The sequence below is a fragment of the Jaculus jaculus genome, chromosome 14 (genome assembly GCF_020740685.1).
Source record: "Jaculus jaculus isolate mJacJac1 chromosome 14, mJacJac1.mat.Y.cur, whole genome shotgun sequence".
In the NCBI taxonomy this organism is placed as follows: Eukaryota; Metazoa; Chordata; class Mammalia; order Rodentia; family Dipodidae; genus Jaculus; species Jaculus jaculus.
In genome coordinates, this window is record NC_059115.1 from 7,576,948 (window position 1) to 7,604,233 (window position 27,286).

A 27,286-nucleotide genomic window follows, 5' to 3' on the forward strand; every position below is an offset into this window, starting at 1 on the left:
GAAAGGGGAGAGGAGGAACAAAGACAGACAAATGTCTTCAATCCCAACACTGAGGAGGAAGAGGTAGGAGGATCGCAGGTTCGAGGCCAGCCTGGGACTACAGAGTAAGTTCCAGGTCAGCCTGGGCTAGAGTGGGACCTACCTCAAACAAACAAAAAAGACCATTCAACTTTAAATGTTCCAAACTGATCGCTTCCCTCAAATCTAATTCATCTTGGTGACCATACTTCTAGGAGTTCAGGTCAAACATTTCCAGTCATCTCTCACTGCCTCCTCTACCACCATTCCTCAGTATTCCAGGGCGACCATCATGGTCTCCTCCAGCCACTACCAAGGAACTCCAGACGCATGCGCCAACTTGAACAGCTGGCCTACATGGGTATTGGGGAATCGAACCTAGGTCCTCAGGCTTAACCACTAAGACATCTCTGCAGCCACGATCACTCTTTTAATAGTGTTTAAGCTCCTTCCGGTTTTCCTGGAGCCCCGTTTGCAAGTGGCTTTGATAGCAAGTGGGAGAGAGGGAAAGGCCTGGAAGAGGCACTTGAAGTCTCCATCACAATGCCTCCACTGACCTCCAGATGGCGCTGGTGCTCTCGAGCCAGGAGCGCTCGGTGCGCAGGCGCGTGGTGGGTCTTGGTTCGTTCTCCGCTTCCTATTGGCTCCCGTGTGTGCAGAGGCGGGGTCTCGGTGTGCGCCTGCGCAGCCTCGGCTTTGCGCTCTGAAGCGCCGCTCGGGACCGGAAGTGGGGGCGTCCGCGAAGGTGAGTGAAGTTGAGGCGGCGGCGGCTGTGCCTGGGTTCCGGGAGCCTCGGGCCTCCGGCGGAGAGAAGACGTGTGTGAGGACGGGTAGGACCTAGGAGACCCTGCGGGGGTGGTGTGAGGACAGAGCCCGGGACTGAGAGGAGGCGCGAGAAGGAGAAACTGAGGCGCCGGGAGCTGGAGACCCGAGAGGGAGACGGCAGAGCGGGGCGGACGGGCGCCGCCCACGGCCCTCGGTGGAGGACCCGGGCCCGCTGGGGACAGACGGACAAGTCGGGGACGGACTCGGCGAGACCAGAGACCCCGAATACACCGGCCGGTGGAGGAATGGAGGCGACGGCGAAGTCGAGAGAGGGCTGGGGAGACGGCTTGGCGGGGAAGGCGCGTGTCTGCGAAGCCTAAGGACCCCGGTTCGATCCCCAGGACCTACGCAAGCCAGATGCACAAGGGGGCGCATGCGTCTGGAGTTCCTTTGCTGTGACTGGAGGCGCTGACGATCTCTGCCTCTTTCTCTCAAATAAGCAAATAAATAAAAACATTGTTTAAAATCTTTTTGTTTTTTAGTCGAGAGAGAAGGAAAGGGATCCTGAATCCCTAACTTTAAATTCCCCACACCCTGTCTGGCTCATAAAAACAGAATAGTGTTTACTTAAGAGTTGTAAGAAAAGTCAGTATATCTGCGTACAAGTATGGTTAGGAATCCATGGTTATGGTGAGTGTTAGACATTGTTAAAGCTTGTAACCATTGGGAGCGAAAGGAAATGGAGGTAAAGATTGAAGAACCAGGGCTGGAGAGATGGCTCAGCCTTTAAGGCTTGTATTTTATCTTTTCATCCAGGTTGTATTCCCCTTGTGCCCTTTGCTAGGAAGTCTTATTGTAGGGCAAATACACAGAACTTGAGTAATAGTTATAATTTGGCTTTGCCAAGAAAGCAATGTTCTGGGATGCATATGGACTGAAGGTGATGCAAATGCACACAGTTTGCGCAAGCACACAAGGTCGCACATGTGCACAAGGTGGCACACACCTCTGGAGTTAGATTGTAGTGGCTGGAAGCCCTGGAGTCCCAATTCTCTGTCTTCCTCTCATTAAAAAAAAAGAGGCCAGGGGCTGGAGGGATGGCTTAGCGGTTAAAACATTTGCCTGTGAAGCCAAGGGACCCAGCTTCAATTCCCCAGGACCCCCATTAGCCAGATGCACAAGGGGTGCATATATCTGGAATTCGTCTGCAGCAGCTGGAAGGCCTGGCACGCCCATAACCCCTCCCCCCGTCATAAATAAAAATAATTTTTTTTAAAAAAGAGGTCAGGGTGGAGAGATGGCTTAGCAATTAAGTCACTTGCCTGCGAAGCCTAAGGACCTAAGTTTGTTTCCCTAATACCCACGTCAGCCAGATGCACAAAGTGGCACATTCTTCTGGAGTTCATTTGCAGTGGCTAGGGACCCTGGTGCACCCATTCTCTATCTCTCTTCTCTGTATCTCTCTCTCTCTCTGCTTGCAACCAAATATTTAAAAAACAAAACTATATATAAAAAAAAGACCAGTCTATTGGGCTTACCTCAAAAAAATAAAATGCTAATGAGAAAGGAGATTCAAACCCAAATCTGAGGTTCAAAGCCAATAAAGATCTTAACACCTCCCTGCACCCTCCAGGTAGGGTCTCACTCTAGCCCAGGCTGACCTGGAATTCACTATGGAGTCTCAGGGTAGCCTCCGACTCATGGGGGTCCTCCTACCTCTGCCTCCCAAGTGCTGAGATTAAAGGCCACCACGCCCAGCTTTCTTAAACCCTTTTAAGATCCTAAATCCCTTAAAGAAATGAGGTGAAGAGCTGGAGAGATGGCTCAGTGGATAAGGGGCTTGTCTGCAAAGCCTAATAACCTGAATTTGGTCCTCCAATGCCCATGTAAAGCCAGATGCACAAAGTGCATGTGTCTGAAGTTTGTTGCAGTGGCTGGAGGCACTGGTGTGTCCATTCTCTCTGACTGTCTCTCTGCTTGAAAGTAAATAAAAAATTAGAAGAAGAAAAAGAAGTGATGAGAGTTGAAGAGGCGGCTCAGAGGTTAAAGACGCTTGCAAAGCCTGATGGCCTGGGTTTGATTCCCCAGTACCCACGTGAAGCCAGATGCAGATAGAGACACATACATCTGGAGTTTGCTTGCAGTGGTAAGAGTATCTGGTGTGCCCATTCATATTATCTGCCCTTGCAAATAAATAAATAAAAATATTTTTAAAGCCTTGAGATGATGAACTTCGCTCCAGCAAATTGCACACATAGCATTATGTTCCTAAGTCATGCCTTTCTTAACTGACAGACAAGAATCTAGCTTTTAGCCGAAAGGCATTTTGTGGGATGACGGTATACACCGGCCTAGCATGCATGAGGTCCTGGGTCCAGTCTTCAGCACCAGGTGGGAGGGTGCGGGGCAGAGACCTTTCCTTGTGTGTCTAAAAAGTGGCGGATTGGAGGGAACTGGGCCTCAGGCAGTAATGCTGTTTCCAGTCTTCTCCCACCTTTTCACTCAGCCCCGTTTCTCTCTAGGGTGGATTCCAGGGAAGACTGGCTCCAGAGTTACCACAAACAGCTCCAGCGTTAGATCCAACTTTTCCCAATAAGTAAAAGGAGAGCTTTCCTCTCCTGGTAACCATGGGTGAATTCCAGAGGAGAGTTCTGACTGGACCACATGTCCACTCCTCAGACCTGTCACTGATTACCCGGGAAGAGAGTAAGTACTGCGGTTGGCCAGGCCTTTGTCACTTGTCCAAACACCATGAGTTCTCTGACAGGCCAGCAGAGCTGTGTGGAAGTGAAGCGCTATTCTTTAAGGAAGATACTGTTGCCAGAAATCAGGAAAGGCATCTGCCAGGCAGGTAAAGTTTCCCATGTGATCTCAAGGTGCTCCTTGTGGGAAGTTCAATGGACCCCAGAACAATAAATCTTCCTTTTTATTATGTTGCACTTCTTGTGTTACTCCTTCTGACAAGGTCTTTTGTGACCTACATCCCTCATTTAGGTCTCATCCCTTCTTTTTTTCTTTCTTTTTTTTAGCCCGAGTTTATTTTATTTTATTATTTGCAAGCAGAGAGATAGAACACAGAATGGATGTGCCAGGGCATCCAGCCACTGCAAATGATCTCCACACGCATACGCTCTCCTACAGCTGGCTAATGTGGGTCCTAGGGAATTGAATCTGGATCCTTTGGCTTTCAGGCAAGGGCCTTAACCTCTAAGCCATCTCTCCTGCCCCAAACATCCCTTCTTCCTGGGGACTTTTTCTGGTTCTCAAGCATGGAGAACCACCTCCAGACCCCCATGAGTCCCTGAGGTTCTATTACAACATGTCACTGGATTGTCATAGTCTGGTAAAAGGTGTCTCTCATGTGATCTTGGCCATCTGTAAGGGCCCTTGTATTCATGACCTTTTTCTTTAGAATCTTTCTTTTAAATTTATATATTTGCAATCAAAGAGACAGAAAAGAGAAAAGGGTGTGCCAGGGCCTCCAGCCACTGTAAATGGACTCCAGACAGATGTGCCACTTTGTGCATCTGGCGTTATGTGGGTACTGGGGAATTGAACCTGGTCATTAGGCTTTGCAGGGAAGCACCTTAACCTCTGTGCCATCTCTCCAGCCCGTGTTGTGGCTGTTTTTCTAGTTCAATGCATAATTACTAGGCCTGTACAGGATAAATGTTCTAAATAGGAACAAGCTAGGCGTGCTGGCGCACACCTTTAATCTCAGCACTCGGAAGGCAGAGGTAGGAGGATCGCCGTGAGTTCAAGGCCACCCTGAGACTGCATAGTGAATTCCAGGTCAGCCTGGACTAGAGGGAGACCCTACCTCAAAAAACCAAAAAAGAAATGAATAAAAATGAACAAATGCCTTCTGTTTTATTCCTCAAGCATCCAGGTCTGAAAGTCCAGTACAAACTTGTGTCCCTTCTAGAGATCCCAGCAGGAGTCGTAAAGTGCCTTGTCACCAACTCACTGGCCCTGGCCACCTGCTCTGTCATTTGCAGCAGTCCAGTACAAGGAAAGGAAACTTAGCTCCTTGAAGAGAGTTCGATTCAGTACGCAGGCACTGGCCTCCTCCTGTGGAGATGGGGACTGGTGACAGTGTATAGCTCGGGGGCAAAGCTGAGGCCAGGACAAGGGATGAACGAGATCGCCGAGACCACCACCAGGCTTCCCGGGACAAAGGTACTTCAGAGAATTGGGACTGGAATTGTCCAGAGACCCGTCGCCTCCTGGAGGATGTCTTCTTCAGAGATGAGGACTATATCCTTCGTGGCTCTGAGGAGCGTCAGAAGTTCTGGGCTTTCTTTGAACGCCTTCAGAGATTCCAGAATCTCAAGAGCTCCAAAAAAGAGGAGAAAGGCCCTGGGCATCCCAAGCACAGCATCCCAGCCCTGGCTGACCTACCTCGCACTTACGACCCGCGCTTCCGCATCAACCTGTCCATCCTTGGCCCTGACACGCGGGAATCTCAGCAGCCGGGCAGTCGCCTTCCCGCGGCGAGAGCGTCTGAGTTCCGCCGGGCCCTGCTGCACTACCTGGACTTCGGGCAGAAGCAGGCCTTTGCACGGCTCGCCAGGCTGCAGCATGAGCGGGCAGCGCTCCCCGTTGCCCAGTATGGGAACCGCATCCTGCAGACACTGAAGGAGCACCAGGCGGTGGTGGTGGCTGGTGACACAGGCTGTGGCAAGTCCACCCAGGTGCCCCAGTACTTGCTGGCTGCTGGCTTCAGTCACGTGGCATGCACTCAGCCCCAGCGGATCGCCTGCATCTCTCTGGCCAAGCGTGTTGGCTTTGAGAGCCTCAGCCAGTATGGCTCACAGGTGAGTGGCACGTACCAATTTGTTCAGTGTGACTTTCAGAGTAAGCTGATTGTCCTCATGGCGGTATCCTTAACAGTTACACATGGGGGCTAGAGAAATGGCCTAGTGGTTAAAGGCACTTGGTTGCACAGCCTGACAGCTTGGGTTTGAATCCCCAGTACCCACATAAAGCCAGACATACGAAGTGATGCATGTGTCTGGATTTCCTTTGCAGTAGCACTAGGCCTGGTATGGCCATTCTCATTTTCTCTCCACTTACAAATAAGTAAACATATTTAGCCGGGCGTGGTGGCGCATGCCTTTAATCCCAGCACTCGGGAGGCAGAGGTAGGAGGATCGCCATGAGTTCAAGGCCACCCTGAGACTACAGAGTTAGTTCCAGGTCAGCCTGGACCAGAGTGAGACCCTACCCTGAAAAACAAAAAAATAATAACAACAAGTAAACATATTTAATTAATTTTCTTACTTGACAGAGAGAGAGGGGGGCAGATGCAGAGAGAGAAAATGTCACGCCAGAGCCTCTAGCCACTGCAGATGAACTGCAGACACTGTGCCACCTTGTGCATCTGGCTGAACGTAGGTACTGGCAAATCAAAACTGATTTCTTTGGCTTTACCAGCAAGCACCTTAATCACTAAGCCATCTCTCTAGCCCCCAATTTAAAAAATTATATATATATGTGTGTGTGTGTGTATGTGTGTATGTATGTATATGTATTGGCTTTGCAAGGTAGGGTTTCAGTCTAGTCCAGGCTGACCTGAAATTCACTATGTAGTCTCACGCTGGCCTCAAACTCATGGTGATACTCCTACCTCTGCCTCCTGAATGCTGGGATTAAAGATGTATGCCACTATGCCTGGTAAAAATATTTTTTAAAAAAAGTTACACATGGAGGGCTGGAGATAAGGCATTTGCCTGCAAAGCCTAAGGACCCATGTTTGATTCTCCATGTCCCACGTAAACCAGATGCATATGGTGGTGCATGTGTCTGGAGTTCAACTCCTCAGACCCACATAAGCCAGATGCACAAGGTCATGCATGCACACAAGGTGTTGCACACATCTGCAGGGGCCCCCCTCCCCCTCTCCCTCTCTCCCCCCCTCCCCCTCTCTGTGTATGTGGTGTGTGTGTGTGTGTGTGTGTATACACATATAAATGATTTATTTGCAAGTAGAGAGAGAGAGAGAGAGACTATGAGCACACCAAGGTCTCTTGCTACTGCAAACAAACCCCAGATGCATGTACCTCTTTGTACATCTGGCTTTATGTGGGTACTGGAGAATCAAACATGAGCTGGCATGCTTTGCAAGCAGACACTTTTAACCACTGAGCCATCTCCCTCACCCTCTACATGCCTTTGAATCTGTCTCTGTTGCAGTCCAGTTCACATTGCTGGTAGAAATCACCCAACCAAGAGCAGCTTCTGGGAAAAAGAGATTTATTTTGGCTTACAGGCTCAAGGGGAAGCTCCATGATGGCAGGGGAAAACGATGGCATGAGCAGAGGGTGGACATCACCCCCTGGCTAACAGAAGGTGGACCACAGCAACAGGAGGGTGTGCCAAACACTGGCATGGGGAAACTGGCTATAAAGGCCATAAGCCTGCCCCCCAACAATACACTCCCTCCAGGAGGCATTAATTCCCAAATATCCATCAGCTGGGGAGCTAGCATTCACAACACCTAAGTTTATGGGGGACACCTGAATCAAACCACCACAGTCTCCTAAGCAGTCATCAAGTAAAAAACAGGATGTGTCTTAAGAAGTATTTTCAAGGGCTTTCTACCATTTGAAATGTTTTTGTCTCATTGAAATTATGCAAAAAAGTATGCTATACAATTAATTTTCATAAGTTGAAGACATCTTTGTAGCCAGCACCCATATTTTCGAAACTCAAACATTGCCAGCACCCAGAGGCCTTCCTGTTACCCCTTAGTGTTATTTATTTACTTGAGAGAGAGAGAGAGAGAGAGAGAGAGAGAGAGAGTGTGTGTGTGTGTGTGTGTGTGTGTGTATGGGTGTGCCAGAGCTTCCTGCCACAGCCAATGAACTGCAGATGCATGTGTCACTGTGCATCTGGCTTTATGTGGGTACTGGGAAACTGAGCCCTGGTCAGCAGGCTTTGCAAGCAAGTGTTCCTTAACCACTGAGCCATCTCCCCAGCCCACTTTGTCTTTTTATTGCATGCTCCAAAAGTTCCCTGCTCTGCGTGCGCTGTCTGCTGTGTGTCTTTTGTGCCAGCCTGTGTTCCCCACTGTGTCGTCCTGCTGGCATCACAGGGCCCCTGGCGCTGTCTTACAGGTCGTGTACCAGCCTCAGGAAGTGGAGCCCACAGCATCCAAATCAGAGAAGCTGGACCCCCGGCCTTTCCTGAGGGCGCTGGAGGCCATCGACAAGAAGTACCCTCCTGAGGAGCGAGGAGACCTCCTGGTCTTCCTGAGTGGCATGGCGGAGATCAGCGCCGTACTGGACGCCGCCCAGGCCTATGCCAGCCACACCCAGCGCTGGGTGGTGCTGCCGCTGCACAGTGCTCTCTCTGTGGCCGACCAGGACAAGGTATGCCATGTGCTGCCTGGTGGGGCAAGGCGGGGGGTAGTACTAAGCAGGCCCTCAAACCCAGGTCTGTGGGGCTTCTGTGAGGTCACGTGACCACTTTGTGGCAGAGCCAGGCTGTGAACTCAGGGCACTTGTTCTCAGAGCTCTTTCTTTAATTTTTTTTTCTTTTTCTTTTTTGAGGTAGAGTCTCACTGTAGCCCAGGCTGACCTGGCACTCACTCTTTAGTCCCAAGCTGACTTCGAACTCACAGCGATCCTCCTACTTCTCCCACCCAAGTGCTGGGATTAAAGGCGGGCACCACCATGACTCTTGTTAGTGCTATTTTATTTTGTGTGTGGGTGTGTGTGTGTATGCTTGTTAATAAGTGGGGTGTGCACAGGGTGCATGTGCATGTGCGTGCCATGTTTGGGGGGCTGGAGGCTGACATTGGGCATCTTCTTCAGTTGCTCTCCACTTTATTTATTGAGACCCAATCTCTCACTTGAACCCAGAGCCCATCAGTTCAGCTAGCAGACTTGCCTCAGGGATGCCCTGTCTCTGCCTTCTGAGCACTGCCATTACAGGTGCTATGCCTGCCTGGCATTATGTGGGTGCTGGGGGTCCAAACCCAGACCCTCATGCTGTATGGCAGGTGCTTCACTGACTGGGCCGTCTCTCCAGCACCTGGCCCAGAGCGCATGGGCAGAGGTCAGCACGCATTGCATGAAGGGCCGGAGAGAGATTTTCAGCTGTGCAGACCGCGGCTCTCGGCCGCAGTGGTCCAGCTCTACCACTGAAGCATGAAAGCAGCCGCAGACTGCCAGGCTGGGGCGGTTCCAATAAAGCTTTGTTTACAAAGCCAAGCGGAAGGTGGGATCTGGCCAGGACCCATCCTTGTTGACCTGGCTCTGCACCACTGTGCTTGAAGACCCAGTGTGGTGCCTGGCTTTGCCCCCAGCACACTGGGGAACTGTGGAGGAGCTCTGAGCAAGGCGGGGCATGGCCTCTTCATGTTTCAGCAGATCCCCTTGGTGGCTGTGTGGGGGCTGGATTGAAGGGTGTGAGGCTAGAGGCCAGGAGAGGGGTTTGGGGAAAAGTGAACAGTTCACGAAGTATGTAAGATGTTCAGGTGAAGCTGAGCGGATGACTCTGAATAAAGGACACCTCCTGCTCGCTGGGTGAGGATTGCCAGGCCTGGTGGCACACACCTTTAATCCCAGCACTTGGGAGACAGAGGTAGGAGGATCACTGTGAGTTTGAGGCCACCCTGAGACTACTCCAGGTCAGCCTGGGCTAGAGTGAGACCCTACTTCAAAAACAAACAAACAAAAAAAAAAGTAAAAAATTTTGCTGCTCAAGCCTGAGTACACAATTTCAGACCCCCACATTAAAAATGAAAGAAAGAAAGAAAGAAAGAAAGAAAGAAAGAAAGAAAGAAAGAAAGAGAGAGAGAGAGAGAGAAAGAGAGAGAGAGAGAGAGAGGAAGAAAGAAAGAAAGAAAGGGAAAAGAGGCTGGGTGTGGTGGTGCAGGCCTTTAATCCCAGCACTCAGGAGACAGAGGTAGGAGGATCACTGTGAGTTCAAGGCCACCCTGAGACTACATAGTGAATTCGAGGATAGCCTGGGCTAGAATGAGACCCTACTTAAAAAAACAAAAACAAAAATTAAAAATTTTGCTGCTCAAGCCTGAGTACCCAATTTCAGATCCCCACATTAAAAAAAAAAAAAAAAGGGCTGGGAATGGTGGTACACACCTTAATCCCAGCACTCAGGAAGCAGAGGTGGGAGGATTGCCGTGAGTGGAAGGCCACCCTGAGACTACATAGTGAATTCCAGGTCTGCCTGGGCTAGAGTGAGACCCGGCCTCATGGGGGAAGGCTGTAGCAGGCTTGTGTAATCCCAGTACACTGCCTGTGAGGGGACAGGGACAGGAGAGCTCCTTGGAGACCAGCCTGGTAAACACAGTGTAAACAAGCAAAGCCCAGTGTGACAGATCCTCCCTCAAAGTGAAGTAGATGGTGGGTGAGGACTGCTAGCTGGAAGTTGTTCCCTGACCTCTGTGTGCACACACTGGCACGCACATGCCCATGTTCACATATACACATATACCAAAAATTAAAAAAAAAAACTTAGGTGGTGCTGAGGGGCCAAGGGGAGGGGTCAACAGGTCCATCGGGTGAGTTAGCCCATCCGCTCCTTCTCGCCTTGCCCCAGGTGTTCGATGTGGCCCCTGCTGGAGTCCAGAAATGTATCCTCTCTACCAACATTGCTGAGACCTCTGTCACCATCGCCGGGATCCGCTTTTTAGTAGACTCAGGTAGGAGCTGTCCCCCATGGCCAGCCACCATCCCAAGGACCTAGTAAGAAATGTACAGCTGGGTGTGGTGGCCCACACTTTAAATTTTTTTTTTCATTAACAACTTCCATGATTGTAAGCAATATCCTATGGTAATGCCCTCCCTCCCCTAACTTACCCCTTTAAAACTCCATTCTCCATCGTATCCCCTCCCCCTATCAATCAGTCTGTCTTTTATTTTGAAGTCATCATCTTTTCCTCCTATTATGAGGGTCTTGTGTAGGTAGTGTCAGGCACTATGAGGCCATGGATATCCAGGCCATTCGGTGTCTGGAGGAGGATGTTGTAAGGAGTCCTACCCTTCCTTTGGCTCTTACATTCTTTCTGCCACCTCTTCTGCAATGCACCCTGATCCTTGGGAGGTTTGAGAGAGATGTCTCAGTGCTGAGTACTCTTGTCACTTCTTCCCAGTGCCCTGATGCCTTGTGAGTCATCCCAAGGTCACTGCCATCTGAAAAGAGAAGGGGCATTTACTGGACCCATCCACTTTTTGGCCTACGTTCTCTGTTCTCCTTGGTCCTGTGGTACACTGTCTTCAGGTCGTTTCTATACCGCAGACACCACCCTTGGGGTGGGAGTGGCGGAAGGGCCTGCAGCAAGAGGCCTGGTCACCACCCTGCCCTGAACTCCCCAGTGCTTGCTGTGTTTCAGGGGTCTCCTGGGGAGGGACAAGCAGGTGGGTCTGGGGCTTTCCCCATCTCAAACCCTTCCCCACTCTGCACAGCTGTCCCTGCGCTGCCCTGGTGACCCTGTTCTGTGGTCACGCGGATGTCACAAGTGGGCTTGTCTTCCTCTTGCTCACTCCTGAGTCACCCTTTCACTGACTGTGCTGACTCCACGTTCTGTTTCCACACAGCCTGCAGCCCACACGGTTTTCCTCAGCAGGGCCGCCTGCCTTGCCACGGCCAGGCCTGTCACTAGGAAGTGTTCCTGCTTTCACGTCCCTGGGCCTCAGTGCAGCTGAGGGGGAGGCTGCGTACTGTAGTGTCCGAGGCCGCCCGGGGCTAGGCAGGTGGTTAGTTTTGTTGGTTTGGAAGGAGTGGGGGCATTCCAGGATGAAGGGCAAGAATATTCTTGGGCCAGGGGCTGAAGAGATGGCTTAGCAAAGGCACTTGCCTGCAAAGCCTGATGACTAGAGTTCAATTCCCCAGTGCCTATGTAAATCCCGATGCACAAAGTAACACGTGCACTGCATCTGGTGTTTGTTTGCAATGGCTGGAGGCCCTGGCGTGCCCATTCTCTCTGTGTCTTCTCTCTCTGTCTCTGCTTCTACATAAATAAAAGTCTAAAAAGAGTATTCTGGGCACCTGCTGTGCTGTGCCAGTGACAGCCTTGCTGGGCTCACCTCATTTCTTCCCTGCCTACTGTGGGCAGTCTTCTGATCCACATGTGGACAGGCAAAGATGGTGCTTGGCTGTGGAGTCCATGTGTACCCCAAGATATGGAGCCAGGGAGCAGTAGAGCCTGGCTTTAGAGGGCGGGATATGGAGTGCTTCACATGCATCATCTCCCAGGATGGGAGTCGGGAAACCAGGCTCCGAGATGGACCACTTAGGGCCTGGCAGCGGAGCAGGAGGCCCGAGGCCGAGATGGTCCGTGTCCTTGTCAGGGCCTCACACTCCCTGCCTTCCACACTCCCTTCTTTCTCCTCTTTTCCTTCCTTTCCTTGTCCCTTTGTCTTCAACTAAGTAAAGGCCACAGAAAATTCATCCTGCCATAGGCACCGATCAGTGCCTCCTGTGTGCCAAGGCAGTCGAGGGGCAGGAGAGCCATGCACTGTGGAGGGCCCAAAGGAAATCAAGCCAGGGAGGCTGGGAGGTGGTGCGGAAACGTTTGTGAAGACAAGCGTGGCTGACAGTGGTGACTAGCCCTAAACAGAGCCATGTGCCTGAGAGGGTTGGAGCTGTGGTCTCCTCTAACCAGAGATGGGGAAGTTGAGGCCCTGGCCTGAGGCCACATGGCCAGAAAGCCCAGCACGCAGTGTGAGTGTGGTGGTGTGGTTCTCGGGGTCCTTTGTGGATGCGATGCAGGTCAGTTCAGGGCCCGGGAAGCCAAGCTCTCTCCCGCTTTCCACCAGGGAAGATGCTGATCCTGGGCTCCGTGTTCAGTTTGGCCGAGCCTGTGCTCACCATGGCGGCCGCCCTCAGCGTGCAGTCGCCCTTCACCCGCAGCGCCCAGGGCAGCCTGGAGTGTGCTGCTGCCCGGAGGCCGCTGGAGAGTGACCAGGGTGACCCCTTCACACTCTTCAATGTCTTCAATGCCTGGGTGCAGGTGAGGTGGAGCTGGGGCCCCGCTGTCTGTCCTCCTTTTAGCTTGGGCTGGTCCCCTCGCACTCCAGGAGGTCCCTCAGCAGGCCCTGGTCTCCGCCGTTCACGCCCAGGCCAGGGTCCTTGGGAAGGCTAAGGGTGGCCGCAGCCCAGCCTGAAGAAGGGCTGGCCGAGGCGTCTGCACGCCAGCCTGCCACACCTGAGCCCTAGTCCATGATAGTGCAGAGAGGGCTGGGATGAAAATTGGGGTGCTTATAGACAAGGGGTGCTGGAAGAGGAGCTGGGTTGCTGAGGGTGGAGCCCAGGCCACCCCTCCACCTCTCCCTTCCCCTGCTGGGCAGTGTGGACCCCAGCAGGCGAGGCCTTCACTTGTTTGCATCTCCACCAGGTGAAGTCTGAACGGAGCCAAAACTCCCGCAAGTGGTGCCGCCGGCGGGGCGTGGAGGAGCACCGGCTGTACGAGATGGCCAACCTGCGGCGTCAGTTCAAGGTGGGGCCGCGACAGCAGTGGTGCGAGCTCCTGGACACTCTCCCCATCTGTGACCAGAACTCCCCCCCAGTGCGCTCCCCAGCAGCCGAGCTGCAAGGGTAGACTGGCAGGGCAGTCACGGAGCTCCTGGAGGCTTCCTGGGGGTTGGGGTTAGTGACGTGGGGCACCCCGTGGAGAACTTTGCCCTCTGGACCAGGGCTTCTGGGCAGCAGTGTAACGCAGGCTGAGCTCTGGTACGCCATGTAGCTGAAACGTGGTGAGCCGGCAAGTGGGTGACTGGGAGCAGCGAGTGCTGTCGCTCTTTCCCGTTGTTGTAGAGTGAGTGAGGACGGCCCCGGCCACGCTGCTCTGTGGCCTCTGCTCTCCACGTGTGTCTGCACTGTTTACAGGAAGCCCCAGTGCTCTGTGGTGGCCCAGCAGCATTGGGGGTGAAGTCACAGGATTCCTGGGGTAGTTGTGGCCTTGTTGCAGATCAGCACACTGAGGCTCAGGGGAGATGGCCACTGGGCCAGCGTCCCCCGTGAAATCCCGTGCATGTGCTGACCACACTCAGGGTCCGCAGCTTCTTGAGCTGTGATCCCGCCTGTGATGGACTCAGTGCTTACACACGTGCACGTACACGCTTGTGCACACCCACAGCCTGTTCTGTCATTTCGTTGGACTGGGTTCTTCAAAGACTAGTGACAAAGGTGTGTCCAGCGTGGAGGGCAGGAGGACTCAGGTCTTTCCCTGTGGGTCCCTCTGCCCTACCTCATGATCTGGACTGGATGCTTAGGACTTGGCTTTTTTCTATTTTTTTCACCCTGTATTTCCTTTTCCTTTCCTTTTTATTGTGAGTGTTTCTTGATTTTTTTCTTTTTTAATTTTCAGTGCTAGGAATTGAACCCATGACCTTGCACATACCAGGTGAACACTACCACTAATCTAAACCCGCAGCCTCTTTTTCCTTCACAGGGCTTTGCTGTCTAGCCCAGGCTGCCCTGGACTCATAATCGTCCTGACCTGGTCTCCCAGGAGTAGGGCTGACAGCATACGCCGCCACAGGTAGCTTTGACCTGGTCATACGACAGGTTCCCAGATGTCCAGGTGAAGCCCCTGCCGAGGGAGACCCCCTCTTAGAAGCTCTCTGGGGCCGGCTCTGGGCCTGAAGGCGTAACGGGGCTGCAGCGAGAGCCTGGACAGGGCTCTGGGGGCGTGCGGCCAGCTCCCGCAGGCAGGACCCCGAGAATTGCTGCCTCCTCGTGCTCCCTGGACTAACGACAGTGATAGCTCTTCCCAGGGCCCTTGAACTCCTGTCTGGAGGAGGCCCTGGGAGCACCTCATTTCTCACTTGAAGAAAACGGTGACTTCGAAGGAGAGTCACTTGCCAGCTCGTGCTACTACGGAGCCCGTGTCTGAGTCAGGAACCCACCCAGTCTGCCTTGTGTCCTTTACCTTCTCCTCCTCCCCAGGAGCTCCTGGAGGACCATGGGCTGCTGACCGGGGCCCAGGCGGTGGCCCCAGAGGACAGCTACAGCCGGCTGCAGCGGCGCCGTGAGCGCCGAGCCCTGCACCAGCTGAAGCGGCAGCACGAGGAGGCCGGGGGCCGCCGGCGCAAGGTGCTGCGGCCGCAGGACGACGTGGCCGGCTGCTCCAGTGACGAGGACCGTGAGGGCTCGGCCTCCCGGCGGGCCGCCGACAGCGTGGACATCCAGGTGCGACCGTCCGGTGCTGGGCTGGGTGGGAGGGGCTGCCTACCTGCAGGGACATCGGGCCCAGCCTGTGCCGCCCTCCCCTGGGGCGGCTTTCTTAAGGTGTGCTGCCCCCTCGTGTGCCACAGGACGTGAAGTTCAAGCTGCGGCACGACCTGGAGCAGCTGCAGGCGGCCGCCAGCTCGGCCCGGGAGCTGAGCCGCGAGCAGCTGGCCTTGCTGAAGCTCGTGCTGGGCCGAGGCCTCTACCCGCAGCTGGCCGTGCCTGACACGTTCAACAGCAGCCGCAAGGACTCAGACCAGGTGGGCTTCTCCTGCCCTCGTGCGGCACTTCCCCGGGACCTGCTCTGTGCTACAGGCACTGGGGTGACGGCAGGACCGAGACCTGTGCCACCTGCAAGAGGCTCACTGCAAGGGGTGTGTGCACAAACTGTCCCTAATCACGGCCCAGGGCAGGCAGCGCTGGGGTGTGGGGGGGAGCTGAGCCCCTGTGGCACTACCCAGTGCTGGGAGCCAGGGTCATTTGGATGCGAGGGTGGATGAGTTGAGATGTGGAGGAGGGAATGTGGCTGGTGCAGGAGGAAACAGGTGCAGACATGAGGGAGAGGAAGTCCAAGGGCCCAAGCGTGTGCCTTTGGCCTCTGCAGATTTTCCACACCCAGGCTAAGCAGGGCACCGTGCTGCACCCCACCTGCATCTTCGCCCGCAGCCCCGAGGTGCTGCACACACAGGAGCAGGAGGCCGCAGGCCGGGAAGGAAGAAGCCAAGGTACAGGATAGTGCGTGACCTGGGTGAGACATGAGGTCGGGACCTCACCTCGGCCTTCCCTGGACTCCTTCCTGCAACACCCCCCACACCTTCCCCGGCTCTGCTGAGCAAGGAGAGCCCTGGGCCCAGGCCGTGCTGTGTACCCTCGTGGCAGGGCCTGTCAGCTACACAGCTTGGTCTGCAGAGGAGGCCGCTGGCCTGCGTGGACACACAGGCCTTGCACTTGGACTGTGCGCGGCTTCCCCTGCAGCCCGACTCCAAGCTCCGAAACAGCAACTCTCCTTCCCCCTCAGCAGTACAGGAGACAGACAAGGCTTAGATTGTTCGCCCCGAAAGCTGCCATCCAGATCACCCACTTCTCATTACATTCCTTCTCTGTCTCTTTCCTCCTCTGTCTCCCCTCCCCTCTCCTTGCTGGGGATTGAACCTATGACATCACACAAGCTAGGCAAGTGCTCTGCCACTGAGCTCTATCTTCAACGATTTTCTTTTCTTTTTCTGTTTTTTTAAGGCATGGTCTCACTCTGGTCCAGGATGACCTGGAATTAACTATGTAGTCTCAGGGTGGCCTCGAATTCATGGTGATTCTTCTACCTCTGCCTCCCGAGTGCTGAGATTAAAGGCGTTGCACCACCATGCCTGGCTGATTCTTTTTTTTTAATTGTGAAAATTTCCAAGCATCATTCGAATAGCTGGTGGCAGGTCTTGAGTGTCCGCACACAGCCTCAGCAGCTGTTTTGCCATCCTTGTTTCTTTTGTCCCTCACATTTTTCCTTCCTGCTGGCATGTTCTATTTCTTCATTTCCTTTGTCTGTTTCTTTGGTTCCACTGGAGCCTTCGAAGCAGATGCCGGGCGGCTCGCCAGTGGTAAATAACAAGGGCGCGCTGTTTGCGCGGTGACAGTGCTGCGCCCATCACAGTGAGCGCGGCGTCAGAATGGCTCCGCGGGTAAGAGCGCCGGCGCCCATGGCCTGACGCGGGCTCTGAGTGCCGGAGTTCAACCTCAGCATCCACATGAGAAGCTTGGTGTGGGGCTGGAGAGATGAGTCAGTGGTCGGGGGCACTTGCCTGCAGAGCATAATGACCCGGGTTTGATTCCCTAGTTCCCACATAAATTAAAGCCAAACGCACAAAGTGGTGTATGCGTCTAGAGTTTGTTTGCAGGGGATAGAGGCCCTGGTGCACCCATTCTTTGTCTTTTTCTCTCTCTTTCTGCTTACAAATACATGAAATATATGAAATATTTAAAAGGTTTGGTGGGGCTACACACACCTGTAGCCCCAGTACTGGTCAGCTTGTCTGATCAAAAAAAAAAAAAAAAACAACAAAAAACCAGCAGCTCGGGATTCAGTGAGACCACGTCTCACAGGAGCGGTGCAGGTGAATAAGAGGGTCACGCTCCGCTCTTCTCTGGTTTCCATGCACGTGCGTGTGTGTCACACACACACACACACTCACAAAAAGGATTTAAAACAAGTCAAAGCCATCTTAGTGAGGCTTGTTCTATTTTTTTTTAATTTTTTTTTTAATTTTTATTAACATTTTCCATGATTATAAAATATATCCCATGGTAATTCCCTGAGGCTTGTTCTTTATATAGTGTGTTCAGTGACCAGGGGTGGGACAAATGGCTAGGGTGGGGTGGGGGTCCAGTAGACCTGAGACAGCCGCTTACCTCTTTCAGATGACAAGGACAGAGTGAGTTGCAAGCACCAACTCATTGCCTTCGTCTCCCTGCTGGCGACCAACAGACCGTACCTGGTGAACTGCGTCCGCATCCCGGCCCTGCAGGTAGGGCTTCTCCCGACGCAGCTCGGACGCCTGTGTCCTAGGCCAGGTGGGAGGCCCAGGGTGGACCTGGAGGAGCGCTCCCCCCCCCCGGCTGTTGGTGCCAGGCACTAGTTTCCTGGCATTCAGAGCTCACACTTAGCATCCAAGTGTGGCCCCACCCTCCTGGGTTCTGGGAAAGGGAGAGGCCCGACAAGCAGTGAGTTCTGCGGAGGGAAGCCAGGGTGGAGGTGCCGCCTGTGGGAGGCCCGTGGGTGCCAAGCAGCTGCTTCATGGGAGCCAGTCTAAACAAGACCTCCAAAAAGTAGGCTGGAGGTGTGGAGGGGAGCTCTGCTGTAGCGCGAGACGAAGTGATGGGGAGGGCTGCTTTCAGGAGCTGCTCTGGCCAGAGTCCTAAAGGCACCAAGCGTGGATCTCTGAGGGAAGAGTGTTCTTGCCAGAGGGGTGTCCTGAGTAAAGGCCATGAGGCAGGCACATGCCTGGTGTGCTGGGGAACAGCTGGGCCGAGAGTAGATGGAGATGAGGTCAAGAGGCCAGAGAAGCAGGACCAGGAGGTTCTGAGCAGGGCTGGGCCAGGCTTTGACATGGAGCATAGAGGGAGTGTGTATCCAGGGGGAAGAGGCAGGTGGAAGGGCTGTAGCCAAGGCTGAAGACGTGCCAGATAGAAGATTCAATTTGCGTTTCATTAAAAGAATATATTGGGTTAGAAGGTGGCTTATTGGTTAAGGTGCTTGCCTGCAAAGCCAAAGGTTCGATTCCCCAGGACCCATGTTAGCTAGATGCACAAAGGTGTGCAAGCATCTGGAGTTTGTTTGCAGTGGCTGGAAGCCCTGGCATGCCCATTCTCTCTGTCAAAGAAACAAATAAATAAAAATAAAATATCTTTAAAAAAGAATTTATTTACTTATTTATGTATTTGAGAGAGAGAAAGAGGAAGGCATATAGAGAATGGGTGTACCAGAGCCTCTAGCCACTGCAAACAAACTCCGGTGCATGGGCCACCTTGTGCATCTGGCTTACCTGGGTCCTGGGGAATCAAACCTGGGTCTGTAGACTTTGCAGGGCAAGCACCTTAACCAATAAGCCATCTCTTCAACCCTGTATTTAATTTTTTTGTTGATTTTTTTAAATAAAAACTTCCATGATTGTAAACAATATCCCATGGTAATGCCTTCCCTCCCCCCCTCCCACTTTCCCCTTTGAAACTCCGTTCTCCATCATATCCCCTCTCCCCCCCTCAATCCCTCTCTCTTTTATTTTGATGTCATGATCTTTTCCTCCTCTTGTGACAGTCTTGTGTAGGTAGTGTCAGGTACTGTGAGATCATAGATATCCAGGCCATTTTGTATCTGGAGGAGCACGTTGTAAGGAGTCCTACCCTTCCTTTGGCTCTTATATTCTTTCCAGCACTTCTTCTGCATTAGACCCTGAGCCTTGGAAGGTGTGATAGAGATATTGCAGTGCTGAGCACTCCGGTCACTTCTTTCCAGCACCATGATGCCTTCTGAGTCATCCCAAGGTCATTGCCATCTGAAAAAGAACGTTCTCTAACCAAAAGTGAGAGTAGTATTAATATAAGGGTATGAACATTAAGAGAAGTGCTTACTTGGCAGTTTGATGAGCATACTATATACATTTAGCCAGACAGCAGCAGACGTTACACCCCTAGGGCTCATGACTACCCCTGTTTTAGGTTTTCGGTATCAGGAATGTATTCCCTCCCATAGAGCGGGCCTCCAGTCAAATTAGAGAGCAGTTGGTTTCCACCATGACAGATGAGCCACTATTGCACCCCTTGGGTCATCTGGCCTGGCTAGCCAAATATAAGGATTGCAGTGTCTACTGTTGAGGATCTTCACTGGTGATTTCTCTTTCTCCCATTGAACTGCATGCAGAGTGGCTTCTTCTAGCTTTCTGTCAGCTGGTCTACATGGAGGAGGTTATCAGCTCAGTTCCAGCAGGATTTCTCAGTGACCTTGCAGCCCTAGTATGTGGAGTCTTCGGCAATAAGGTCTTACCATCTATTCCTGGTGGGAATTTGTTGGACTGTATTTTACAAGATCTGCCACCTGGTTCTAGTTTAGATATTCTGTCCTCTCCTTCATCCATTCTACTGGTGATATTTACTACAGAGTTTTTTATTTCATTAACTGTGTTCTTCATTGCTAGTATTCTGACTGGTTTTTCTTTATTATTTCTATTTCCTTATTTATATCTAGTATTGACCTCTATTTCATTAATTGGTGTCCTGTGTCTTTGAATCCTTTAATTTCTTCTTTCATTCCTTTGATTGCCTCTTTGACTTCTGTGAGCATATTTATAGCCATTCTTTTGAAATCTTTTTTAGGCATTTCCTCTAACTCATTCTCACTGGAGGTCATTTCTGATGCATTAATATTTTTGGTGGATTTATATCATCTTGATTTTTGGTGTTTCTTGTGTTATAATGTACATATTTTTGCATCTTGGATTAATGCTTGGATTTTCTATTTAGCTGCAGTATTATTATTAGATTATCAATCTATCTGATGTTTTATATCTTCAGAGTAGGAGCTTAAGGTGCTAGGTGTGGCTCTTAAGACTTTCAGAGTATCTACAAAAGTGACCCTTGATGTTAGGTTTGCCTGCTATGGAGTATCCAAGCAGGCTGAGTGGAATGAAATACAGACCGATTCTAAAAGTTAATTAAATAATGTATACATTCAATGAAAAACAGCACAGAGTATTTATGCAAGAGTAGATATTATGACAACTAGATCCTCTAACAAAGTCACAGTCCCTTAGGGTGTGTGTTGCCCCACACCCTCAATCCTGTCAACAAGAAGGTTAAGATTTCTATTCTCTTGAGGGTTTCAAGTTAGCTTGTGACCAAGTGAGACCCTTCCCTTATGAACAACAGAAGAGGAAACAAAGCCACTATAAATCAGGAAACAATAAATAACAAGCCCAAAGTATTTGTAAGTACATTTAAGAATGGGGAGGCGCGAGGAGAGGTAGGTCGGGTGGTCAGCAGCGGCCTCGCGGCAGCAATTCATCTTACCACTAAAAACCCCCAAACACTGGACCACACAAAGCCTTACTGATTTCAGGAAGAACAATCACTGGAGATGTCTAGCAAAACAGCAAGCACCAACAACATCGCCCAAGCAGGAGAACTGTGCAGCGATTAAGATTGGAAGTCTCCATTGAAAGAATAAAGGTCTCAAAGGCATCTGCAGACCTCATGTCCTACTGTGAGGAGCATGCCAGGAGTGGCCCGCTGCTGATCGGCATTCTGACCTCAGAAAACCCTTTCAAGGATGAAAAGACATGCGTCATTTTATAGTGAAACAGTAAAGCAGCTCCGTGGCCTGCTCAGCATCTGCCATGAGCAGCAATGCCTTCAGCTCATCCGGTAACCACTGCTAGTAACGAACATGCTCTTCTTGGAATGATAGACTTTGAAGTCTGTGTTTTCCAAGTTGCCCTTTCTTTAAAATACTCTTTACTGATTTAATACAGAATAACAATCTTGTTTTCTATTTGGTAACTATAGTGTTGCAGTCCGGGTCGCATTGCTGGTAGAAATCACCCAACCAAGAGCAGCTTCTGGGAAAAAGAGGTTTATTTTGGCTTATAGGCTCGAGGGGAAGCTCCACGATGGCGAGGGAAAACGATGGCATGAGCAGAGGGTGGACATCACCCCCTGGCCAACATAAGGTTGACCACAGCAACAGGAGGGTGTGCCAAACACTGGCAAGGGGAAACTGGCTTTAATACCCATAAGCTGGCCCCCAACAATACACTCCCTCCAGGATGCATTAATTCCCAAATATCCATCAGCTGGGAACCTAGCATTCAGAACATCTAAGTTTATGGGGGACACCTGAATCAAACCACCGCATATAGTACCATATCGGGTTACTGTGTAAGGAAAATGGGGGTGGGGATGCTATCTTTCAAATAAACAGTTGATTCAGATATGTTAAGATCTAAATTGCCTAAGCTTATACAAATTAAAATGTCAAACATAACTTCAGTCCTAAACCTTTATATCATATCATATCATAGATCATGTTCTTAATTAGGTTTGTGCCGACCTGTACAGCATACCAGAGGCATGGTAGGGGGTGGGGGGATGTGTCTATATATTCATCTTTGTGTGTATAGTATTGGCACTAGCCTCATCAGCTCCCTGGTCCTAGAAGTTATTCCTTTATCTTGAGCTGTGTGTAGGTAAAATAAAAAATTATCTCCAAAGCCAGGCGTGGTGGCACACACCTTTAATCTCAGCACTCGGGAGGCAGAGGTAGGAGGATTGCTGTGAGTTCGAGGCCACCCTGAGACTCCATAGTGAATTCCAGGTCAGTCTGGGCTAGAGTGAGACCCTACCTCACAAAACCAAATATATATGTGTGTGTGTGTGTGTGTGTGTGTATTTATTTATATTTCCATATTTTCATCTGTATACAAATAGTAAAAGAAAGCCCATCCTGAAGATGATCTTTGCTGTAGTCACATGACATCATCTCTCCTCACCTGAAATTTTGTTGGGCCTTTTAGGCAACAATAGACTGTGCCAAGTAAAATTTTAAAGCTGAATTGAAAGCCCCTTGGAAAGGTGTTGATTCACAAGCCTTCTGGGCTTTTGTAGTCCTGAGACTTAGATGATTGAGTATCTTTAGGAAAACCCTGGTTAGCTGCTCTCCGGGGCTCCCAATCTCTGCTAGATTGTGGGTAGACACCTCTGAAACTTATGCCCTTGCGGTCAGAATGAGACACAGAGAGAACCATGAGCCCTGCCAGAGGGGAGCAGAAATGAGTGAAAGCAGTTGCTCTCCTGAGCCCCGGCTTGCTTGCTTCTTGTCTTCATGATATCTGGCCTCTGCTGCTAGTGTGTGTTTTCAGAGTGGACCCTCCCCCAGTCCCAGCTCCAGCTGGATGGAACACAGTGGGAAAGAAACACATAAGCAAGTGCAAGGTTGCAAGACACTAAGCTCTTTGCAGTTTCATCCCTACCTTGTCCACAAACCACCCGAGGAAGCCTTGAGGGAGGCTTGGATGCAGCAGGCCAGTCCTTGGTCCAAAGATACCAACGTTGAGTATGGAGCACCTTAGTTTTCCTCTGGTCATGGAAAGAGACCCCACTCCCTCAAAATCCAGTGGAGGTCCCCAAGGCACATGCCTGTCATGACCAAAGAGGTAGCTTGACTTTGTCATAAAGAGAAGGTCCATTTTATTTAGGCACCCAAACCAGACACAAGGCCTATGTTGTTTTAATTCATCTTCAGTCCATTGAAATAACTAGTAATAAAGAATTTTAAAAGCATTATCAACAATGACTCCACCCCCAGGAGTTATTTACGTCTCCTCAACACTGTGAACTGGCCACGTGAGAGTCGTGGCAGTGCCCTCCACCTTTCCTCACCTTCTACCTGATTCTATAGTACACTCAGTGCCCAAGTAAATGATGGGCACCTGCTTAGGAGAGAGGAAGCTTTTCTTTTCTTTTCTTTTCTTTTTAATTTATTTGAGAGCAACAGACATAGAGAGAAAGACAGATAGAGGGAGAGAGAGAGAATGGGCACGCCAGGGCTTTCAGCCTCTGCAAACGAACTCCAGATGCGTGCGTCCCCCTGTGCATCTGGCTAACGTGGGACCTGGGGAACCGAGCCTCGAACTGGAGTCCTTAGGCTTCACAGGCAAGCGCTTAACCGCTAAGCCATCTCTCCAGCCCGAGAGGAAGCTTTTACCATTCAAAAGGTAAAACTAAAAACATACACCAAAGAGACAATTTTTACACTTACTTAATGAAACCTTCTTTTTTTACAAGTATATTTTTCTACTTACACTTTCAGAGCACTAATCTTATTTTCACTGTAGTTGTAAACATGTTTATTTTTATGCAGCTTATTACAGAATATTTTCATGAAATTACTTTTATTCTAGCATTGTGTGTGCACTATTGGTGGCAGGCAAGTACATGTGTTCCTTCTACTGAAGCTCTTGTCACCTGACAGCACACGGTTCCATTGGGCTGCGTGTTTGTCAGTGTGCTTGGAATGGTAAGAAATGGACTTGAGGTCCCAGTAGACTTCATTTCATCCTCACTGGGTACTAACGTCTTATAACTTCCTGAGTAGGTTGTGCTATATTCATTTTAAAAAAATGGAATCAAATCCTTTGATGCTGGACCTAAGATGGGAAAAATTGTAGCCAAATGTCAATTAACTTATAATTAGATGTCTATGTGAGAAGATATAATATATGTATACATTTATATGACATGCAAAAGTCACTTTTTTAAAATATTTTTTTAAATTTTTTATTTATTTATTTGAGAGCGACAGACACAGAGAGAAAGACAGATAGAGGGGGAGAGAGAGAATGGGCGCGCCAGGGCCTCCAGCCTCTGCAAACGAACTCCAGACACGTGCGCCCCCTTGTGCATCTGGCTAACGTGGGACCTGGGGAACCGAGACTCGAACTGGGGTCCTTAGGCTTCACAGGCAAGCACTTAACCGCTAAGCCATCTCTCCAGCCCGCAAAAGTCACTTTTATTTATCTGCCATTGTTTAACTGTCATAAATGGACAGAATGCCCCAAAATGTGGGGTGTTTTCCCCACAAACTTACTTCTTTGGCTATCTTTTTGTGCTACTACTTATGTATGTTCAGTCGATTTTTGTCTGTAATGTCTCTTCTATTAACAGTGATATTGGGGTTTTTGTATTCTTGTGTCTTCAGTAGTTCATTGTAAACCTGTCAGTTGAGGCCTCAGGACCATGATGAGATAGGCTAGACAGCAGCTCATGCCTCCAAAGTATTTTACAGCAACACACACTTTTTTTTAATGGGAAAATACTTTGTATACCAGATGTTTCACAAGGTGTAGGTTGTAGCTAACTATTTTCTTTTTCTAAAACCAGGCTTTTTTAAAAATGATTTACCTTATTAAGATGAAAAAGTGCCATGCTTATGTTTTAAATGAAAGGCCTGATTTGCTTTCTCCATGATTGGACCATTTTTATACTTTAATAATTGGTAGGCTATCCAGTTTAAGAAAAAAAGAACACCTTTATACCAATGATTTAGTGATGTTGACATGTAGAGTAGTTTCATAGTGGAAGTTGTGCCGAATTCTCTCTTCAGATGCCACTTCTCTCCAACTGATAACTAAAGTACCATCTAACTTCTTACTCTGAATTTTTATTTAAGGTGTATTCAGGCCCAAGAATAGGACAATGCATGTCACTCATTCCCAGTGAAATAAATGTGATGCTAGAGAATGTTGTGAAGTGTATTGACTTCTTTTATAGTAAGCCTGTCAATGAGAAAAATATATCAGATCAAAAAGGAAGCGCACTTTAGCTGAAGCCAGTGGCCTAGCATATAGCCTTGGGTCACTTTCCAGTCAGCCCTGTGCCAGGCGGCTTTGGACCAGACACTTCAGTTCTCTGAGCCTCCACTTCCCTGAAGTCACAAGGGGCTGGAAGCAGATGGTGGCTGAGATCCCTCCTATGCCCAGATGCCTTGATTCAGTGACCTTCCTCTAATGGTCCTGCCAATGTGTTGGTGCTATAAGCTGCCTCAAATAGAAAATTGGTTTGCTTATAATGTGTGCTCACGTGATAGCTTATGCAAGGCCTTTGTTATGTAGTGCTTTTTCCCCTTGTATTTTTGGACTTAGTTACTACACTGATGTCTTATTAGCCTGTAACTACAAACAGATTCTTTTGCTGTCTCAGTAAATTTTCATTTGATAAACTGTTGTTGAGATTTTGTTATTTTATAACATTCTCTAGCTGCTCATCCATCCAGCATCTTAATAACTTTAACACTGTGATCAATGTTGGGAAAGCTGTTCTATGGAAAGGGTAAAAGCATTTATTTCACTGTAAACATGTTCACAGATTTGAGTTTCATTAAATGCACCATTGCTTTAAAAAAAAAAAAAAGAATGGCAAACCCGACCATCCATCAGATTTAACATATAATTTATCCTGATGTGGAAGGAGCAATTAACACTTCCAATTCAAGCTTCCTATACCAGTGTTACTTGGCAGATACTGACCTGGTGTAATCCCAGTTACCTTTTGGGATGATTTTGGTCTCACTTATGCTGTGCCCCTGCTTGGGTCCCTCTTTGGTGCACTGTGGGTTAAAGTAGGCTGGCTACATTGTTGGATTGCTGCTCTGGTCGCCGGTGCTGGGTGCTGTGATCTCCCTTCCCCTGGTCTCTGGTGCTTGCTAGGGCTTATGCTGGTGGTGGTTGAGGGGAGGCTGTGGATGGTGGCCCTAGTTCTCCCGCTGGCCCATGTGATCCTCTACCTCATGATCTGCTCCTCCGTTGTTGCCGTCCTCTCTTCATGTTTATTCAGTTTGCGAAGAGCTCCCGTGTGAGTGGAAAATCCCCTCACCTGGCTGTTCCTGCGGCTCAAGCCATCCTTGTAGCTGTGGCCCTGCGGACGTGGAGCCGCTTCTGGCTGCCTGTGTGAGCTCTGTGTGCTCTGATCTCCCCTACTTCTCTGCTGCTGTTGGTAATTTCTTACACACCTCACTTTTTAGTAGAAGAGTGTATTTTTCTAGGGTTTTTTTGTTTGTTTTTTTGGCTTTTTCTCCCCTAGGCTGCTTTGGCGTGTTTCCTACGCCATCATCTTAACTGGAAGCCTAATATTTAAAATAATTTTTTTTATTTATTTGAGGGAGAGAGACAGTGAATAAGGGCATGTCATAGCCATTGCCACTATGAATGAACTCCAGATACTTGCAGCACATTGTGCACGTGGCTGTACATGGTACTAGGGAATGGAGCCCAGGCCAGCAGGCTTTGCAAGCAGGTGCCTTTAACCCCTAAGCCATCTCCTCAGCCGTGTGTCCCAGATCCTCTCGTAAGTGGAGTGTCTGTAGCTAGAAAGCGTTGGCCCAGCCAGCAGTCGCCACTGTGGCCCAGCCTGCCTCAGTGCGTCCTCGTGGTCTGTCTTACAGAGACAAAGTCTGAGTGACTGCACCTTACTGCCTGAGTCACACAGTGACCCAGGTAGATGTCCGCACTACCAGGAGTTCCCGGCTGTGGTCCCAGAGAACCCAGAGGGACGAGAAATGACCAGATTCCTCATGTGCTATGGCTCCCCTACCTCCGCTGATGTAGGAACTGGCCGTCCTGCCCCATTCACTTCCCTTGGAAGCTGTGGGATGCTGGGCGCGGCTGCACTCGGCCAGCCACGGGCTTGGTCGCAGCGGGGCGGCCGCCAGCAGACCCAGAGCTAGCAGTGCGGAGTGCGGTGCTCGTTCCTGTCCTCCCCGTGCTGGGAGCTCCAGCCAGCCTGGGCGCGAGTAGCCCTGCCCCAGAGCAGAAAGCGTGGAGGTGGGGGAGGGCGCGGCGTGGGCTCCGGCAGCACAGCCAGAGGAGGCCTTGCCAGCTGCGATTACAGCGCTGCCTCCTCCGCGGTTCTCGTGGCGGCTTTTCAGCGCCAGCGCGCGTAGTCTGCGGGGACCTCGCGGTGTCGTTGCCCAGCCCCCAAGCCAGCCGCCCATGCCAGCCGTGCACAGCAGACACCACACAGTGGTTACGGTCCACATTTGTCCCCAGAGGTCAGCACGCCCTCGTACACTCTTTCCCCCATGTTATTTATGAGTGCCTCCCTGTGTCCGTGGTTTTTATTTGTTTTTCATGCTTTAGACCCAGCCTTGCTCTGCAGCGCAGTCTGGCCTCTGTCCTCCATCCTCCTGCCTCGGCCTCCAAGCCCGGTACCAACCTGGCCGCTTCCCATTTCAAGACACAGCGCCGCCCTCCCTGCTCCTCCACTGCTC

At 50.5% G+C, this 27,286-nt stretch overlaps 1 protein-coding gene and 1 pseudogene across 1 annotated transcript; both read left to right on the forward strand.

The window, feature by feature from the left end:
- Nucleotides 1-581: 581 nt before the first annotated feature.
- On the forward strand, nt 582-17,609 carry Dhx34 (DExH-box helicase 34). Its single transcript, XM_045134216.1, has 12 exons — nt 582-622; nt 678-763; nt 889-1,142; nt 4,887-5,600; nt 7,902-8,156; nt 10,351-10,453; nt 12,570-12,763; nt 13,148-13,318; nt 14,701-14,943; nt 15,069-15,242; nt 15,587-15,707; nt 17,392-17,609. Exons 1-12 carry the CDS (start codon nt 582-584, stop codon nt 17,607-17,609), a joined length of 2,574 nt encoding a protein of 857 aa, XP_044990151.1.
- On the forward strand, nt 15,698-21,015 carry LOC123454853 (annotated as a pseudogene).
- The last annotated feature ends 6,271 nt before the right edge of the window (nt 21,016-27,286 follow it).

Excerpts from the sequence above, each read along its gene's own strand:
- Dhx34 (XM_045134216.1), top strand. The coding sequence starts at position 582 with ATGGCGCTGGTGCTCTCGAGCCAGGAGCGCTCGGTGCGCAG. Across the intron at positions 623-677 it reads CAGGAGCGCTCGGTGCGCAG|AGGCGGGGTCTCGGTGTGCG; the intron begins GCGCGTGGTGGG and ends CCGTGTGTGCAG. Across the intron at positions 13,319-14,700 it reads GTGACCAGAACTCCCCCCCA|GAGCTCCTGGAGGACCATGG; the intron begins GTGCGCTCCCCA and ends CCTCCTCCCCAG.